Source organism: Musa acuminata, chromosome BXJ3-2 (genome assembly GCF_036884655.1).
Source record: "Musa acuminata AAA Group cultivar baxijiao chromosome BXJ3-2, Cavendish_Baxijiao_AAA, whole genome shotgun sequence".
NCBI classification, from domain to species: Eukaryota; Viridiplantae; Streptophyta; class Magnoliopsida; order Zingiberales; family Musaceae; genus Musa; species Musa acuminata.
The window spans coordinates 31,940,556-31,954,995 of record NC_088350.1 but is presented as its reverse complement, the minus strand read 5'-3'; the positions used below and the strand labels follow the sequence as shown (position 1 = coordinate 31,954,995).

The following is a 14,440-nucleotide window of genomic DNA, read 5'->3' as shown; positions in this document are numbered from 1 at the left end:
TTGCGTCGATAAACCTGATCAATCTGTCATCCCCAGATAGGGTTTTAGTTGTTGGGCAATAGACCCATGTTATGAATTTGGAATCCTGTATCTCAGTTATTTGATGTTGAATTGTTTCCTTCTTTAGTGGATATAAACTTCTTCTAAGGTGTCATTAATCGGCAAGTTTGTTTATCTGTCAATGGACTTAGGGATTCTGACAGTTGGGCATAAGACTCAAGTTATGAATTAGATATCTGTGTCATATCATTTCATGTTAATTCCTTATTCGGTGGATGTAAACTTGCATTCTGTTCAGGCAGTATAAACTGCAAATCTGTTTATACTCCAATGGATTCGGGGTTTCCTGGTGTTGGGCAATAGTTCCCATGCTATGAAGTTAGAATTCTGGATGTTGGTTTGTTGTTTAATCCCGTATCAAATCATTGGATATTGAACTTGTTCGTTGATGAATGTATACTTGTGTCAAGGCAATAGCTCCCAAGTCACGGAAAGCATCAAGAAGCCTTGGCGAGCAACATACAACTGATTCAGCAAATGAGAATATGCCTACAGCTCCCAGCTGCCATGGTCGCATATGATACAAAATGGAGTTCCACGTCCAAGTTTTGATGATACACAATATTTGTAGACCTCCACAAGGTCATGGGTAGGAATTATCAGGCCTGGCATGCATGACAATTGAGCACTAAATATATCCTCAGTAAACAAAATATACGCTTTCATAGAGTGGAACAAAAAAGACATTCGATATGATCTGCCATTATTTGTCAGCAACCTCACCTCAATTCCCATATGATCTGCAAACACAAAAGGATCATTTAAAATAGGTTCCAAGTGATGTTGGTGATAGTGCTGGTCATGATGATATTGATGATGACCTAACTATTTCGTTTGGAGAAGGTTGGCCGATATCATGCTGACATGGCACCACAGCGCACTAATCATCCAAGCAGGTGGCAGTAGTCGCACAAGCAAGCAAATCTCGGATTCTGGCTTCCGGCTTCCATATACACATCATATGACCGGTAGCACAGATCCAAATTAAATAGGCCAATAATCTCAAACATACGGCCAGTCATTTGATACATCACAACATAACATTCAGATGGCACCTCACACGGTTAATCCAAGTGCATGATCTATTGTCAAAATAGATCATCGTAAGCGATGATTTCCCGACCATCATGGGAAACCTCTGGTCCGCTTTTGCTCCTCTCTGCAGTCGCACCTGCATCGAGCTTCTCTTTACTTGGACCATGTCGGCTCAGGGGTATTTCTGCACGAAGAAGCCTCGAGGTGGAAGAAATCCCTGCTCCCATCTTTGCTGGTATCTCTGCACGAAGAAGCCTCGAGGTGGAAGAAATCCCTGCTCCCATCTTTGCTGGTATCGGATCACTCGCCCGAACTACCAGTACCTGCATTGTTTCCCAACATGAAGGTACAGAGGAAGCATCAAAATGTATGTGAGACATGCAAGAAATCCAAAAGCAGCCAACCCAACCTATAAAGGCAGCAAAGGTAAATTAAACTCCATTCCAGATTCTGGCGCTAGCAAATACTTGAGGGTTTGGCAAAGTCATTTTCATGAGAGGGAGAACATGGCATAAAAAGCAAAGGAAAAGAAAATATATTATGGTGAATCAGGACTAGAAAGATTTAACAATGTGTCGATTGTGTTAATGCTGCTAGTTTTGCCTCTTGAATGCTTTAGTAGACGAATTGTGACATCTTTTATAGGTGTAATTACATGTTACCCCTATAGTTACATATGATTAGCATTTTGATTCCTATACTTTAAAAAGCAATATTGGGATCCCTACACTTACGAAAATGAAACAGTTAAACCAAATTCTCCTCACATCGTCAATTTCATCATGAATGGAAGGGGTAAAAAAATAATTTCATATAAACTTCCTTGTTTTCTCCTCTCTGCGGATGGCAGCAATGTCAGTGAGGCACGAGGCCGACAACACTAATGGCATGAGAGGTTGACGCTTGGATCTCTTTTGGAACGCCACCCTCACGAGCCTCCAACTACGCTATGGACGACAGACCAATGGCGACGTCGGTGGCACACGAGGCTAACACCCGGATCTCCTATGGAATGCCACCCTCGCGCGCCTTCGGTTGCGTTGCAAATGACAGACCAACGACGATGTCGAGTAAAAAACATCACGCCACCAATCCTCTCGTTCCTTGCGAAAGAAGAGTAAGATGGATGAGCAAGGGCGACCTAATGTCCATGTTCTCCAAGCAGTTCATGGGGGCGGCACCGAGGTCGTGGACGCGGGAGGAGGACAAGCTCTTCGAGCAGGCCCTGGTGGTGTACTCGTAAGGCACCCCGGACCGGTGGTTTGCCATCGCGACGCAATTGGCAAGGTGGAGTTCCGCCGAGGCATGGGAGCGCTACCAAGCCCTGGTGGAGGATTGCAACATGATCGAGCGGGGGATGATTGAGGTGCTAGACTGCTGGGGCGAGGTGGATGGTGGTGGGAGTGATGACGAGTCCGACAGCGACACACGACACCGCTAGCAACCGACCGCATGAGGCAGGGGAGAGGAGCAGAAGCGCGACATCCCCTGGGCCAAGTATGGGAAGGGAGATTAGAGGAACATCTCGCGATGGGTGGTGAAGACGAGAACATTGACGTAGGTTGCCAACCACGCCTAGAAGTTCTTCATCCGCTAGAACTAGAATAATGCTGGCAAGAGTAGAGACACAGAGAAAGAGCATCCATGATATCATATAAAATTAAGATTGACTTGTTTTGTGGAAATAAATATATGGTGGATTGGCGTCACCTAAGTGTTAATCGGTGATTAGAAACCCAAAAAACCACAAGAAAGGTGACTGTACGAGTTTGCATCCAAATGCATGCTAACGCCAAAAAGTTTATATGAAATTACTTTTTTACCCCTTCCATTCATGATGAAATTGACGATGTAAAGAGAATTGAGGTTAAATGTTTCACTTCCGTAAGTGTAGGGATCTCAATACTACTTTTTAAAGTATAAAGATCGGGATGCTAATCCTATGTAACTACGGGGGTAATATGTAATTATTCCTCTTTTATATCAAAGATAGATCTATGTCTCCGTATGCATTAACAAAAAAGTTAGAAACAAGTAAATGCCAAGTGGCCAACTCTAGAATGCATATCATTTAACCTAGACATACAGTTTCTACCAATAGGACATGATCATCCAGTCAAGATTTCTCCGATTTGATGAGGAGAAATGCCTCCCTGAACTAACAAATTCATTGCATGAAGAATAGGGATTCATCTAAACATGAAACTAAGGGTTTACAATCATATATATCACAGGGATACTAGAGCTCATAGTTCCCACTCAGTCTACTAACGAAAAGCACATAGGAAATATGCTGAAGATAGCAATTAAAAGGAATAATATACTTTGCCATCACAACCCTGCATTGCTCCCTCTCTCTCTCTATCTAAATACTTTATTATATCAAATGGTATGAGACTTATAATATTCTTGAAAACCTTCCAGTTCTATCATGTAATAATAATTAAAAGAATAATTCAAATGGACCAAAAAGAAATTACAGCCACCAATATCTCAGCTACCAAAAACATTTATGAACCCATCTTCATCGAACAAAATGCAGGAAATATCACAGTTACTAACTTGCTATGAGAGTCATAACAATCCATCTGGTTTTAGCAAACTAATCATAGAGTACCAGAGAAATCAAATTGCTCGCCAAATAAATGGTGTTTAAATAGACTCAAGCGGTAAATGATTTTGTTTTCTACAAAACTTTTGCAGATTATATAGCATCCTAATTAGGTGCCATCAATTAATCCCTCAATTTCAGCCTCTTTTTTTTTCGATAGAGATTGCTTTAGCATAGGGTAATAAGTCAATACCACCTTGAGATTCTGTAAAGCTTGTAGCAGTTGGATGTTAATATATCTCGTACTCTACATGGCATTTTAGCATGAGTGGCACTGCTAGAATAACTAGACAAGGTATCATTTCCTTCGAGGACAAGAAAGCAAAAAAAAAAGAAGATAGTATGGTAGTTAAGTGTACTTTTAGATGTTGAGGGTTCTAATCTTCCTGGAAGTCCAGGTAGGTTTGAAAATGTCTTGGTCATCTCCATAAAAGATTAAATAATGGGCAATGAGACTAGAAGAATGGAAATTTAGATTGCTATTCCTATTCTTCTCTTTTCTCTAATTAATCACTGTTTGTGTATGTTCTCAACTTTTCCCTCTATGCTCTCTCTTTTATCCTCTAGAACAAAGCTTTGCTCTATCACAAATATCAACAGATGGTTATATCATGAACTGGCAGTGGCATGCTGCCACTAAAATCTGCTGTTAGGATTTATTGCTTAAGCTTGCTATTCACAACCCCTTCTTACTATTGACAACCCCTTAAAAAACAATAAAATATTATTTTACTATTTATGATCCCACTATTATCGATCCTATCTTGTTTTCTTCCCTACAACCCCTTATTTCATCCGTTTGCTGTTGATGCCACCTCTGACGCCTCTCTACTCGGTGCCGATGTCATTGATGCCCCCTTGACACTCGACATAGGTATAGTTAGAGGCGATGTCACTCGTTGACCCCTCTAACAACCCGACGCCTCCCCGCTTGCTATTGACGTTATTGACACCCCTTCCATTGTCACCATCTGCAACTCGTTCGCTTTCTCCTCTGTGAACACCACAAACCTCCATCGCACCGACCGCCTGCTCTTCTCCTCTGTCTCCTTCACAACCTCTTTCAAAAAGGCCTCTAGTGTCATGGGGGCATCAAGGTAGTTGAGATCTGATGACCACCCAAATAGCTAGGCCCACCAACAATTGCCGCTTTCGCCAGTGGCCCTTCGACTACATGTGCAGCAAGTGTCAAGGGGTCATCATGCGGGCGTTGATGGCATCAATAGCGAACGGAGAGGCGTCGAAGGGGACGGCGAGTGATGTCCGCAACAATGGCATTGGCGATGACGGCAATAGGGAGCGACGTTTGCAACAAGGATGAAATAAGGGATTATGAGGAAAAAAGAAGAAGATAAAATCAGTAATACTGAAACTGTAAATAATAAAATAATATATATATTTTTCAAGAGACTGTCAATAATAAAAAGGGATAAAATGCTTCATAGTATAAAGGGGACGTGAATAGAATTCTCCGTTATTGCTTGATCATTTTCTACTGTTGGATATCACAGCACTGTAGGTCAAGAATTTTCTGCATATTATATTCATCAATACAGTTGGTAATATGAAATTAAATTCCGGATCAATGTCCCTTCAGTACTACTGCTCTGTTTCTGCCAGTAAACCAGAAAGCACTCACTTAGGCTAAGAGACTTAGTGTCACTTTGCAGCCAAATAAATATACATTGCAGATCGATCCATCCTGCCTTTCATCTCTCTGGTACCATAGCGCTACTAAACGATGTCCTCTAGTTGTATCCTAGAGTCTGCAATCTACCTGTACGCCTAAGCCACACCCTAATATCCAATTAGCTAGATATCCACATCCAGCACAAAATTAGATCTATCCTTCCCTTTGCACTGACAATTCTTTTCATCTTTGACCATGGGAACCAGTGATACGCTTAAGTTTCCGTTAATGAATTCTTTGAAGGATATGATAGTACAAACAGAGTATCAGCAATTTGCAAGGCATCAATCATTAGAAGGAAGAAGGACTATCAGAAATGAGCACCAGCCTTGACTTGAGAATGAGACCTCAGCATCGTTACCGTGGAAGTTGGAAGAGCTAAAGCCACCAAATTTAACAAGCAATCTCTGCAGGGGAAAGTAAAAATGAGTAAAAGGAAGCACCTTTTTGGATCGAACGGTGACACCGAAGGCCGGGTCGAGGGAGGCAGAGATGGCGGCCTCAGCGGCGTGGTCGGAGCGGAAGGTGACGAAGCCGCGGCCGTCGACGTCGATGCGGGTGCGGGAGATGGGGCCGTACATCTCCAGGCGGGACTTCAGTTCCAGCACGGTGCAGTCAGCGGGGAGGCCGGTGACCAGGACGACGGAGGGCGAGGCGGCGGCAGTTGCCTCGGCGGGCTCTCCCTCAGCCGCTTCGGTCGGAGGCGGCCGTCGAAGGCGCTTGGAGAGGGAAGCGGGGAACGCATCAGATTTGGCCCTCTCGCCCTTCCCCCTTCGCTTCATGGCTGCTGCCGTAAGCCTCTCTCTTATCCCTCGCCCTCTCCGTTGCCCCGCCGCCGCCAGAGGAGTAAGAATTTGCGACCGCAAACGAACACCAAGTCGGACAGTGCGTAGTATGCGGTGTTCATTTAAAGGTTCCTCCTTCCATATAATTTACACACAAATATTAAATTTCATTTGAATTATTTTAAATATTAAGAAAAAAGGGTGGTAAGGATTTTTATATTTTTATTAGTAAATTTAGGCCCCTTGGTTTGTATATTTTGTATGGTAAATGAGCTTACAAGAACATGCCAATTAATGTTGGAATGAGTTACTAATAATTTTTTGAATGATATTTTGTGTTGATCCCTTAGTATGAATTTTTTTTAAGTAAAATAAAAAATTGGGTTTTGGTATATTATATTTAGATATTGGAATAATCCTTTAGAGAGACAGTAACTTGCATTTAACTTCTAGGCTGGAATCAAAAAGAAGTTGCAATTAGAAAGGCATTTGAATTTGAAACTGGCATATCTGTTCTTATTCCAGTCTTTCACAAATCTCAAGCATTACATAAAAAAAAAATCAACACATCTTCTCTTTGAAGTCTTCAACTGAGATGGTCAACTTTATCTGCAATGATGGAGCAATTGTTTCTCTCTAAAAGAAGGTGATTTGTAGCAAACACACAACCAAATATTTCATCCATGGAAAATAAGAGAATGACATGGAGATGGGGAGTTCATCACAGGCAAAGACATGTTTCCACCTCCAAGCAGCCAAGTAATGATGGTTCATGCATAGGTAACAATGAACACCAAATAACATTGAAAAGGTGAAAAAATAAATGATGAGTTATGGAGATGAAGAAATAGTAAGGAATGAAATCTGTACATTAAGAAGGACCTGAGAAACAACATCAATGTTGATTGTGACTCTATAACCCTTGATTACAACAATAAAGAATGGTCATAACATGTATGCTTCAGTTTGCTATAAACTAGCAATAATAAAGATATAAATTAGGATCAATAAATTGTTGCTTGATAGCAGCTTGGAGAATACAGAGTCTGAAGATCCACTAACATCCAGCTGACCGGCGGTTAGGTATTCGTTCTTACCAGAAGCTGTACTAACATTGACAGATTGAGAGCCTGCATGAAAACCAATATAGAAACAACATTAGTGTTCCTTCGAGTATGAAGATAAAAGAAAACAGGGAATTGTTGATGATGAGACTTACAGTCATAATTCATCCAACCAATGCGTTGATTAGCTAAATCATAAACAAATATCTTATCCTTGAGAACAAGGTCTGGAAAGGAGAGAATATTTTTTGTTAGCTGTAAATTGTGAGTGTAGTCTATAGCAGTCCAAAAAGGTAGGAATCATATTTAAGCTTGTATGAGAAATCATTTCTATCAAAAACGACATTGTTCAGCAAACAGGTTAAAAGATTATGTAAATCATTTCTATCCTTCGATTCATGGCACTCTCAGCAAACGTTGCCATGGATCAGGAAGTTAATATCACAAATTTGTATTTCTTGGGAGCCTGGTGAACCAACAAAAGATACACAACACAAATATAGCATTCCATAAAGATTCACAGCAGACTACATAAAATGTATGAAACTCTAAGCCAATATTTTGATAATCTGATTTTTCAATTTTCAAAGTTTGATACTATCATGGTTTGTTTTGCGAATTTTAAGGACCTTGACCATGTTTTGTTTTACATTAATTATTAGGTGAATAATTGATTCATAAAAGATATTTTCAGTAATTGACAGCCTGATGGTCTAAAGAAGCTCATACTAAATATTTTTTTATGTGAGGATATAAAGAAACTTCTCCAAGGTTTACATAGGTCTGCTAATAGCAGAGACATCCCCAGATCAAGGAGACTTGTATAGCCCCGTGAAGAGCAAACAACTCAGTCGTTTCACTGCTTCAGCTTTAATTGTTTCTTTCATCACCTTTCTGGATTCTTTGATCAGTGTTTCAAAGTGCATTCCGCAAGATCAACCTCTACCTACATGGCATATCAACCAAATGTGGATGGTTCTGTGCTCAAACCAAAAAATCTTTGCCTTTTAGCCAACCTTGTTCTGTCCTGCCTGCTCATAACCACATAAACTCTGCAAAGTTCTACACCAACTTAATTCAATGAAGCTGGTACTATGTCATTTTTGTAATGCGCAACATGATGCTTAACTATAAATTTTACATATCTATAAAGAGTGAGATGCTAATGTTTGTAATTGTTCTATTGGTCCAAAATGATCTTAACTGATATATCATGTGCCATTATTTCTAATTTTACGTTATAAAAGTGAAAAACACCTGCATTGGACTGAGGACCGAGAAAAACACAGAAAAAAACATCTTGTCAGCAGGTGTTTTTCAATATTTCAATGGCATCGAAAAACACATCTACAATTTTTCAATTTTGTCAGCAACGTATTCTTGATATTGCCACTAGTCAGTAACTATTGGTTAAAAAATGGACCGAGGAATAACCTATCACTTTACCTAGAAACAGTCAAACTAAATAGTGGAGTCCAAAGAATAAAATGTCAGTTCATGAAACCAATAATCCACTAAAATAAAATCTGATGAAAAAGTGAAGTCAAAGTACCCCCTAGTATCGTTATTCCTGAGCCCTTGTTGTTTTGCCAGCCAATACACCATATGATAGAATTATCCTGCACGAGGTCAAACAATATGTTCCCTTTAGATAGAATGCTCTGTAATGCCATTCATGCGGTTGTATCTGTAGCCATATACAATGGGGCCACATCTACTCCTTGACAAGGCCTATACAATAATAACATTGTACGGTATGGCTGCAGATGTGACATACAACCATGCCCAGATGGTTGTATACAGGATACAAAAGGACAGCATGGTAGTCTCGATAGGCTGATTACACAGACATATGCTGCTCCTCCTTGCCTTTTTTTCCTTCTGTTGTTATTGTTATTGTATAACAATATAATATGTGAACAAAATAGTATTACATTAATCAACTAGCATCCTTTTCTCAAAGTCATCAGTTAAGATATCTTCTTAATAACGTCACATACAAGAAAAAACTTTAATAGGCATAACATACTGTTAAAATTGTTATTTAAGTATTATTGTTGACTTTTAATATGGTCCATGACTGTACATAGCAAAATCTTTCCACTAGTAATTAGGCCCTTATTCCAGCAAGCCTTTTATGACGATGGTCAAATACATCAATGAGGTAGCTACTGTATGTCAGCATATGTACAAATGCCTATTGCTGCTCTCATGGAAGTACTTAGCAACATGGAGTAACTTACAATAGACCCCTGCTGTAAAAGATAGTCCTCAGGCTTTATCAACATGGACGCACCACCCATAAACTTCAATGTGACAGAAGGGAATGATTCATCAACACTGTATAGGATAAGAGATGTATTAGATGGTGATCACCTCAAAGGTACCATATTTCAGGAAGTAATTATTCTCAAATGATAGTATAGTAATTGGAAGAACCTGTCAGATGTAACAAAACACACGTTGTCTCTAAGAGCAAAGGAATGTACTGAAGATGGAAGAGATGCAAGTATCTACAAGGGCATAAAAAAAAGTATATAAAACATATTGTTCATAATAAGTCATACTTAAGCTCAAAGAGTGACAATTTAACATACTGCATTAACAAAAGGAATATATGCTTTTTCCGCAAGGTAAGCAAGTGTGGTCCCTGAATCAACAATGGTGCCCTGTGTATTTGATGTTGCAAATAGTGAGGAGTCAATAGCTAGTTCCCGCCCATTGACAGCAAGGCTCTCTAGATTTAAGTTGTAGTGAGGCCTAAAATATAAAGAAAGACAATTACAATCTGCAGAAACTTATAATTAGAACAAGAGTCTCCAAAAGCAAAAGAAAAAAGAGGGGGAAGCATTCAAGAAACAACCAACTTAAAGAATTAATAGACCAATGTGTGAATTCTGAGATCAGATTAATGTGTTTCTCTACGTAAAAAATGCATAAAATCTATCAGGAGTTCTGCAAAATCCCTGAAAGTTTATTTCAAGCTCATTCCAGATTTTCCTCATGCAGATTTAGCTGCAAAGTGAAAGTGCCTCCTCGATAAACTTAAATTTTCTAGAAAAATTAAGAAGGAAAGAATCTAATTCTTAATATCTATCCTTTAACATCTGTAGTCCATATGTTCTAAGAATGGTTGCACAAATGAAAAGAACAAAGAAAACATGATTGCCATATTAAACTTGTCATTGACAAATTGTCTCGAAAAAATACAATATTGACAAATCAATCCCAAATCTGGCCTGAAGAAGATGACCAGACAACAAAAATGTGTATTTTGATAATTAAAATACACAGGCTCAGAATGGATTTTGAAGAGCTAAGCTATCTGGTTCATGATCCACCTCTTTGCATGTAGATGACCTACTGAAGGTTCTACTACATTCTGAAGCAAGAACCTCATTGTAGTTATTTTCAAATGTTTCACAAACTATACAAAGGTGCATTTGATAGTCCAGTCTTGAATCCAGCTCCAAACAGCTCCAAACGAAACTCTAAGCATCTAGCCCAGACTGCTCTTTGCACATAAATGACCATCAGTAGGTCACTACTATGATAACTTCAACATATACACATGTCTCAAATCTTTGGTGAAGTTCTTCATCACAAATATTCATCATTGCAATCCAATCGCTGAAATTTACTGATACGAATTTCTTTAAGACTTCAGTTCCAATAATTAAATCAGGGGACAGTGCATTTCATATGTCAAAGAAACCAGACATTTGAAATGGATATATGCAGCAGGCTTATGTTAACCAAGTATCGCCCAACTGGATGCACTCCAAGAAACCAACAGATTAAACATTCCATAAATGGAATTATCACACTAGAACCTGCATCAGGTTGCTTATGTCACTCAGATGTTAGACTTTTAATAAAATGTCCAAAATTTAATTAAATTTCCAAGAAAACAATTAAAGTTATGGCCACTATAATGAGAAGTAAATAAGGACCGATAGTCAAATAGCATTAAAACTAATATTATCTAGAAAAAATTCAAATATAATGAAAGAATTATAGCTATATGCGTGTAAACCAATTAACATTAGCAAAATGAGAAATCCTACAATTCTTAGTCTAGATTTTAGCACATGAATGAGCAGAATTTTGGCAATCCCCAAAATGTTCTATTGAAGAACACTTACTGTGATTGAACAAGTGGGGTATAGACAATACCCGGTTCTACAATCTCTCCGAGAACCAATATGCCTCCACCATTGTCTGATCCTTTCAAGCAATGAGAAAAAACCTTAGGAAAATTCCCAGCAGAGGAGAGCTGCGAAATGACAGACAAGTCGTTCTGTCCAAAACCAAAAATTCCATCAACTGCCCTATCTGACTTGGTCAAATCTCCAGACTGCGAGTTGCTACATCTGTTGTAATCAAACTTATGAGAAACTCAGGCAATCACATTTCACAATATCAGCTAGGGGTTGAATTAATTATAAATGAAAAAATAAAGAAAGAAAGATGTACGCACTTGTTGGTTTGTTACCTATGGGTGATGCTTAAATAACTTTTAGAATGAAATTACAGTAGGCAAGTAACTTAATGCACAGAAATCTTTTGCATCATTATGAGCAAGATAGCAAGGCTTACAGTGTCCAGAAGTGAGTTTTGCCATTGCTTGGTACTATACTGCTTTCCTAGAATCACATGTTTATGATATCAAAACTTAAGTAACAAGAAGATGTATACTCCATGAATTTGTCATTTGAATGTCATCTTCTTGTTTGGCATATTAGTTCCTGATTCAAAATTTATTGGACAAAGAAAGCTAAATTAATTTTTCCTTCGTACTTCACTGATTATTTGAGGCACCAAAAAATGCATACAAGTGATAATTCAAACGATTTTTTAAATCTCACTAAAGACTTTTGGCAATAAATTTTTTTTTGAGCATATGTCAGCTAGGAATTACTGTAAGCAGTTTACCCAAAAACAATTGTGGCTGAAGAATTTAAAAATTGCTCATTCTCCAAAACTGTGTCGAAGTACATCATATCAGATACATAATACCCAGAAGTGCCACTCCCATCACCATACTGGAAAGAGTAACCACATAGTGAGCTCGAAAAATCAGAGCTGGAGCATAATGCCTGTCCACTTTGGAGGGCATAGGAGCACCGATCATCAGAACAGGTTATGGTCGTAGATGTGGATGACTTATCAGGATCAAAGAACTCCAGTTGGATCTGCAAAGAAGGAAATGACCAAATCGGCAATAATTTTCCGTTGTGAAGCTCCGAAATGATATGGTACCATCAAACTTAAATCTTCTAAGTTCATTATCAAATAAAACCAACAAAATTGTCGAAAATCATCTAAAAAAAATATCATCTTGATGAGACTGAGGAACAGCAGGCCTTACATTAAGCCCACTTGAAGTTGGGCATCCGGTGCAGGAACTGCAGGTTACCCATAAGATGTCGCTCCCAGTGTCAATCTGAACGTAGAATTCCTTCGCAGGGTTGCCCAATTTAACTCGACTAAAGTAGAGCCTGCGGTTCAACATCATAGTTAACAGAATAAACACCAATTGGTTATTTAGGCCACAAAAATCGTTCCTTTGCATATTTACAATATCAGAAAAAGAACACTCACAATAAATATGCATTGGAACAACCAATTCCTGTCAAAGGAAAGGGAGGAAAAGAGAAACGAAAAACTAAGAATTAGGAAGAAAAAACACACCAATAAATGCTAAAGCAACCGCAACACACGAGTTCCGATCGAGTGGATTCGCTTGGAAGCAATTTCAAACCCAAGAATCAAAGATCCCTTAAAGAAGACGAGACGGAGAAGATATGTCTGATACAGAAGAAAAAGGAAATGGATAACGATCTCCGTAAACAAAGAAGAAATACAAAAAGGGTACCCGGCGATCGCCGGATTCGCAGAGCCGTCAACGGGGAAATCCACCACCCCAGCGGCCGGCAAAGAAGAGGAGCCCAGGAGGAGCCGGCCATGGCGAGCGCCGTCACGGCCTCGGAGATGCTCCAATGGGGCCCCTCTCACTGGCACTGCCCTCTCCAGAATCAGCTTCGCCGGGAAACCCGCTCCGGCCCCGGCGAGGTGGAGCGCGGTCACCGCCCCGGCCAGGAGCAGGAGGGGAATCACCGACATCCCCCCTCTACTTCCTTATGCCTCTCTCTCTCTCTCTCTCTCTCTCAACTATCGTTATTGGATCACTCCACGACAAAGGAGACCACCGCACGAAGAATTTGACGGAGGGAGGATTGAGGCGTTGGTTCGGCGGACACCCGACTCGTACTTTTGTTCTTTGCTTCGACTTCGTCTCTGCTCTCCTCTCTCGCCGGTAGCGTTTCGAAGTTACATATACCTCATTTACTGTACTTAGGACGAGCTTCTATCGCACCTTATTTATTGCTTGGAACTTTATGTTTAGGCTATCTTTATGCATTATTTATCGCTTCGAGATTTATGGGCACGCAAAAAGAAATTACTTGACGTTTCTCTTTTTTTTTCTACAATATATATATATATATATATATATATATTACATTTTTGATAATTAAATCTAACTCTCTTCTACATGAAAAGACTTCCATCCCGGACAATACACAATATTATACACAGTATTTGGATCATATTGAATAATTCTTATGTATATAATTTTTTTAGTTTTTATACAATATTCTAATATTTTTTTAATATTATATTATTAAACACCATAACTCTAATGTAATATAATATTCTTACAAGATTTATAGTATTTTTTGATGTTTTTAAGATACTATAACATAATGTAAAAAATACTGATTTATCTTATTAACCGTTTCATAATAAGATGGGAAAAAATATTTCATAAAATTTAAAATATTATTTTTTTTATTTTTAAAATAGTTAAAATATAGAAGAAAAATAAATAAATGAGGGACGTTTTAAAAAAAAATAAAAAAAAATCTCTCAAAAAATACTAACTAAATCATATCGTACTGAAATCAAAATCAAATCGATTTAATAGTTCTTTGGCTTCGATCTGAATTTGAATCGACCATTTAATTTCAATACCTAAGTTTGAAAAATCAGAATCAACGGCTTCGATTACGATTTGAATAGTTAATTTCATAAATTTTATTTTTATATATTATTTAAAAGATATATTTATAACGGTTTATATTTTAATTTTTTTAATAATAAAATAATAATAATAAAAATGACCGTTCGAGTC

The 14,440-nt window shown here is 38.6% G+C and overlaps 2 protein-coding genes across 2 annotated transcripts; both read right to left on the bottom strand.

Annotated features, from left to right (window-relative positions):
- Positions 1–920: 920 nt before the first annotated feature.
- LOC135632018 (uncharacterized protein At1g27050-like) lies at positions 921–6,258 on the bottom strand. Its single transcript, XM_065140287.1, has 2 exons — positions 5,840–6,258; positions 921–1,418 (listed from the first exon to the last, which is right to left on the bottom strand). The coding sequence occupies exons 1-2, from the start codon at positions 6,176–6,178 to the stop codon at positions 1,149–1,151; spliced, it is 609 nt and encodes a 202-aa protein (XP_064996359.1). The 5' UTR covers positions 6,179–6,258; the 3' UTR covers positions 921–1,148.
- Positions 6,259–6,993: 735 nt separating this feature from the next.
- Positions 6,994–13,597, bottom strand: LOC103975271 (aspartic proteinase 36). The gene is made up of 10 exons (XM_009390187.3): positions 13,124–13,597; positions 12,617–12,746; positions 12,181–12,440; positions 11,391–11,618; positions 9,843–10,005; positions 9,685–9,758; positions 9,489–9,585; positions 8,798–8,864; positions 7,401–7,472; positions 6,994–7,311 (listed from the first exon to the last, which is right to left on the bottom strand). Exons 1-10 carry the CDS (start codon positions 13,369–13,371, stop codon positions 7,151–7,153), a joined length of 1,500 nt encoding a protein of 499 aa, XP_009388462.2. The 5' UTR covers positions 13,372–13,597; the 3' UTR covers positions 6,994–7,150.
- Between the last annotated feature and the right edge of the window lie 843 nt (positions 13,598–14,440).

Excerpts from the sequence above, each read along its gene's own strand:
- LOC135632018 (XM_065140287.1), bottom strand. The coding sequence starts at position 6,178 with ATGAAGCGAAGGGGGAAGGGCGAGAGGGCCAAATCTGATGCGTTCCCC. Across the intron at positions 1,419-5,839 it reads TCACCGTTCGATCCAAAAAG|GTACTGGTAGTTCGGGCGAG; the intron begins GTGCTTCCTTTT and ends GAAACAATGCAG.
- LOC103975271 (XM_009390187.3), bottom strand. The coding sequence starts at position 13,371 with ATGTCGGTGATTCCCCTCCTGCTCCTGGCCGGGGCGGTGACCGCGCTC. Across the intron at positions 12,441-12,616 it reads CAACTTCAAGTGGGCTTAAT|ATCCAACTGGAGTTCTTTGA; the intron begins GTAAGGCCTGCT and ends CCTTCTTTGCAG. Across the intron at positions 8,865-9,488 it reads TTTTACAGCAGGGGTCTATT|GATAATTCTATCATATGGTG; the intron begins GTAAGTTACTCC and ends GACCTCGTGCAG.